Source organism: Apus apus, chromosome 1, assembly GCF_020740795.1.
Source record: "Apus apus isolate bApuApu2 chromosome 1, bApuApu2.pri.cur, whole genome shotgun sequence".
NCBI classification, from domain to species: Eukaryota; Metazoa; Chordata; class Aves; order Apodiformes; family Apodidae; genus Apus; species Apus apus.
In genome coordinates, this window is record NC_067282.1 from 128,564,662 (window position 1) to 128,568,756 (window position 4,095).

The following is a 4,095-nucleotide window of genomic DNA, read 5'->3' on the forward strand; positions in this document are numbered from 1 at the left end:
TGGTACAAAAGCTAGTCCGTACACATGTGAATACAGACATGTAGATGTTGTTTACACACATGCACACGCTGGTCAAAATGGGACTCGAGAAATACTGGTATGGAATCAAGTCAGTCCTAGTACATTGTTGTTCTGTCCTGTGTTGTAACACTGCTCACACCAGCAGACTGTGAACCCAAATGCTGCAGAAAGAGGAAGCCACCAGTACAAACTCACAGGCAACCTCCACACACTTGTCCAGTTGTGCACCATAGTCACAATAGCAGCAAATACCATTCTGATTATTATTTTTTTAAGCTTCCAGGTATGATAGTTTTCTACATCAGTTACCCACCAGTTCTGATATTCCAGAACAGGCCATGTCCCTCTCCCACAGCTCCCTTGTTCCTACCATCCAAGCAGCATTTGCAGAAAATCTATGCAGGCATGCCTTTCTTCTCTGGTTCAGGGTATGCCTACGTGTTCCTTTTACAAGAAGACTCACATGGTCTTTTCCTGTGCTTCAAGTTGGCCCAAACGCTGTATATGCATAACATAGAGCCTCCAGCTTCTTAGGAAGACCTCCTTAGCTTTGAACTTCCAGATGAGACACAGAGCTGGCTTAGATCACAAGCACGGTGAGCTTCCATAGACCCGTATACTATTATATAGGTCACAGCATTTCAGCTGCGTGTGGAAAAAAGCCCCTCAAGGACTCCATCTCCCATCTTATTTCCCTTGAAATGACCACACACGCATATGTTTGCATGACCAAGCAATTCATCCTCATGTGTCCCAATATTGTGCTTTCTCTCCTCAGGCTCCCAGGCAGACATCACTCACAGGGAGATGGGAGAAAATATCTGCACCTTGGCCACGTGGCAGATGGTATTCAAACCTAGTACCAGGAAAAGAGGATGACAGGGCCTTGTGATGCAGAGCTACCCACCTGCTCACTTTCTGTCCATGCCTGATGTTCCCTGGGAGAAGGAAGTGACCGAAATGGACCACATGGGCCAAAGGAATTACTTTGGCCAGCTGCCTGTGATGCAGGGATGATGGTGTGGTTGCATCCTTTTACACCCCTTTGTCCCTTAGGCACACTCTGGGCAGGCCTGGATCAGAAGCTGCATCCTAAGATCACCCCCAGGCCACACCTGGCCACGCCGCCTACCACACGTGCACCCGCTGGTGTGAGACGAGGTAGGAGTTGCGGCTGAAGCTCTTCCCGCAGCGCGAGCACTGGAAAGGCTTCTCCCCGCTGTGGGTGCGGCGATGGCGGATGAGGGTGGAGTTGTCACCGAAGCAGGTGCCGCACTCGGCACACTTGTAGGGCTTCTCCCCGGTGTGGGTGCGCCGGTGCTGGACAAGGTGTGACCGCTGGCTGAATCTCTTCCCGCAGTCGGGGCACAGGTACGGCTTCTCCCCCGTGTGGACACGCCGGTGGATGACGAGCTTGGAACTCTCACTGAAGCACTTGCTGCAGTCGGCACACCTGTGCGGCTTCTCGCCCGTGTGGAGCCGCCGGTGAGCGAGGAGGTTGGAGCTGTCGCTGAAGCGCTTCCCGCACTGGGGGCACCGGTAAGGTTTCTCCCCGGTGTGGAAGCTGGCATGGCGGAGCAGGCCCGAGTTCTGGTAGAAGTGCCTCCCGCACTTGGCACAGACGTACGGCCTCTCGCCCGTGTGGTTGCGCTGGTGCTGCGCCAGGTGGGTGCTCTGGCGGAAGCTCTTCCCGCAGTCCTCGCACCGGTAGGGCCGCTCCCCCGTGTGGACGCGCTGGTGCTGGACGAGGTGGGCGCGGCGGCCGAAGCTCTTGCCGCAGTCAGCACACCCGTACGGCCTCTCGCCGCTGTGGATCCGCCGGTGGCGGAGCAGGTCGGAGCTGCGGCCGAAGCTCTGCCCGCACTCGCTGCAGATGAAGGGCTTCTCCCCCAGGAACGCGCGCTGGGGCACCGCTCGCTCCTTCCGCTTCCGAAAGCCGCAGCCAGAAGCCTCCTCCAGCCCCGTCTCTGCGGAAAGGAGGTCTGCCCTGGGGCGGGACGCCTCCCGGCGCCGGCCCAGGAGGGAAGCTTCCCTCAGCAACAACTCGGAAATGGCCCCGCAGGCTCCGGCTGCCTCTGGCCCGTCTGGCTGCGCATCCCCCGCCTTCTCGCTCATGCTCCCATCACCTGCCGGAACACACGCAGAGTCCAGACACAACCAGCCCCTTCACCCACGGCCCGCACCCCTTCCTCCCCACCCACCGCGGCTGCTGCCTCCTCCTCCCCACCGCTCCCTCCCTCCCGTTCCCGCCCCGGCTCCAGGGAAAACCCGCAGGCGCCAGGACCAGCTCCGCTCTCCCCTCCCCTCCGGCCGGCAGCCACTTCCCCGCTGCCGGGGGCTCTGGGCGGGCCGGGCCGGGGCAGGGGAGGCCGAGGCTGCAGCGAGCGAGCGGGCAGGGCCCGGCAGCGGCACGGCCCGGCACCCCCGCCGCCGCCGCTGCGGGAAAACCACCCCCCGGCCCCGCAGCCCGACCCGCCCGGGCTGGCAACCCGCCGGGCCCGCCTCCTTCCCTCCCTCCCTCCCTGCCCGGCCCGCGGGCACTTCCTGCGCTGCCCGGGAGGCGGCCGGCCGGCCTCTAGGGCTGCAGCGTCTCTCCGGCGGCTCCCGGGCCGGGCGCACCTCGCAGCTTCTCCGGTAGCCCCGGGGCTGGCCGCTTCCCTCTGCACCGGGACCCTGGCCCGGCCGGCGCTGAGCGCTGGGGAGGCAGCAGGAGAGGCTGGAGCGGGTCTGCGGGCAGGCCCGGGTGGGATGGCGGGGCCCGGGCGCGGCCGGACCGGGCTGCGGGGAGCGGTTCGGCCGGCCGGGAGCCCGGTGTCCGCGCCGGGTCGGGGGCCGTGGGGCGCTGGGGACAAAACGGACCTCTTGTTCTGCAGACTGTCCTGCTCTCCTGCCCTGCACCTGCCCTGCCGTCCGGTGCTTGAGGTGCTGTCCTGCAGCCTCCCTGCTGCTGTTCAGCCTTCACGGCATTCCTCCCACTGCCAGCGTTTTCTGTGTCCTCAGTTATCTCTTTCGCCTAACACCCCCCAGCACGCTTTTGTATCACAACCGTCTGTGTTTCCTCCCTCACCTTTTTTTTTTTTTTTTTTTAATTATTATTCCAGCTCTGGAATAAATGGAAAGCTCTGGGGAGACCTGCCTCTGGCCCTTCTGTACTTCTAGGGAGCTTACAAGAAGGATGGATAAACACTCCTTACCAAGTAGTGATGGGATGAAGGGCAGTAGTTTTAAGCTGAAAGATGGTAGGTTGAAATCAGATTATTAGGAAGAAATTATTTCCTGTGCGGGTGGTGACACCCTGGAACAGTTTGTGGGTGCCTCATCCGTTGAAGTGTTCGAAGCCAGGTTGGATGGGGCTTTTGAGCAACCTGGTCTGGTGGAAGATGCTGATGCCCATGGCAGGACTAGGTGGTCTTCGAAGACCCCTTCCAACTCAAAACACTCTATGATACCCAAAATCCAGCACCTGACTCATTCCCAAACTGCTCTATAAATGTGGAACAGTGGCTGTTTTGATGAAAGGAAACTCAGAGCGCATGGGGGGGAAATGCAAAACGTTTTAGATTTACCAAAAGGTAAGAAAGAAGTTTAGATTTTAATGAGACTTCCGTGCAGTTGAGTTACATCATTTGGAAATACTGAGTCAACCAAGAGGAGAGCACACACCTAGTTTTGGCTCAGGATGCAGAGGTTTACAGAACCTGAACTGACACTTGTCTCTATGCTTAAATACTGACATAGATACTAATTTGACAAATTACTATGATTGTTAAAGAATTGGGAGTTAAATGCTAGTGTTTTCCACAGTAATTCAAAACAGAAGAAGCAAAAGACTTTTTTGTGCTTTGGTGCCCTTGAACAAACTTACCACAGCTTTTCCTTCTGACCTGATACAGTGGGAAAACTGTTCTCTTGTCCCCACTCCGCGTGCTGAATTGTTTTCTGGTTTATTCCTAGTCTCTTTTAAACAGACTAGTAATTGTTCTGCAACCTTATACTCAAAATTGTTGAAATCAAGTGTTGTTGACCAGGATAATTAGCCATTGCAAGAGAGAAATTAAGTTGTGTAAACACGAA

At 57.2% G+C, this 4,095-nt stretch overlaps 1 protein-coding gene across 1 annotated transcript; it reads right to left on the reverse strand.

Moving 5' to 3' along the window:
• Positions 1 to 1,076: 1,076 nt before the first annotated feature.
• LOC127396472 (zinc finger protein 239-like) lies at positions 1,077 to 2,168 on the reverse strand. The gene has a single exon (XM_051644196.1). The coding sequence runs from the start codon at positions 2,134 to 2,136 to the stop codon at positions 1,150 to 1,152; it is 987 nt and encodes a 328-aa protein (XP_051500156.1). The 5' UTR covers positions 2,137 to 2,168; the 3' UTR covers positions 1,077 to 1,149.
• Positions 2,169 to 4,095: the final 1,927 nt, after the last annotated feature.

Bases quoted from the DNA above. Each gene is read 5' to 3' on its own strand.
- LOC127396472 (XM_051644196.1), bottom strand. From the start codon at position 2,136: ATGAGCGAGAAGGCGGGGGATGCGCAGCCAGACGGGCCAGAGGCAGCC.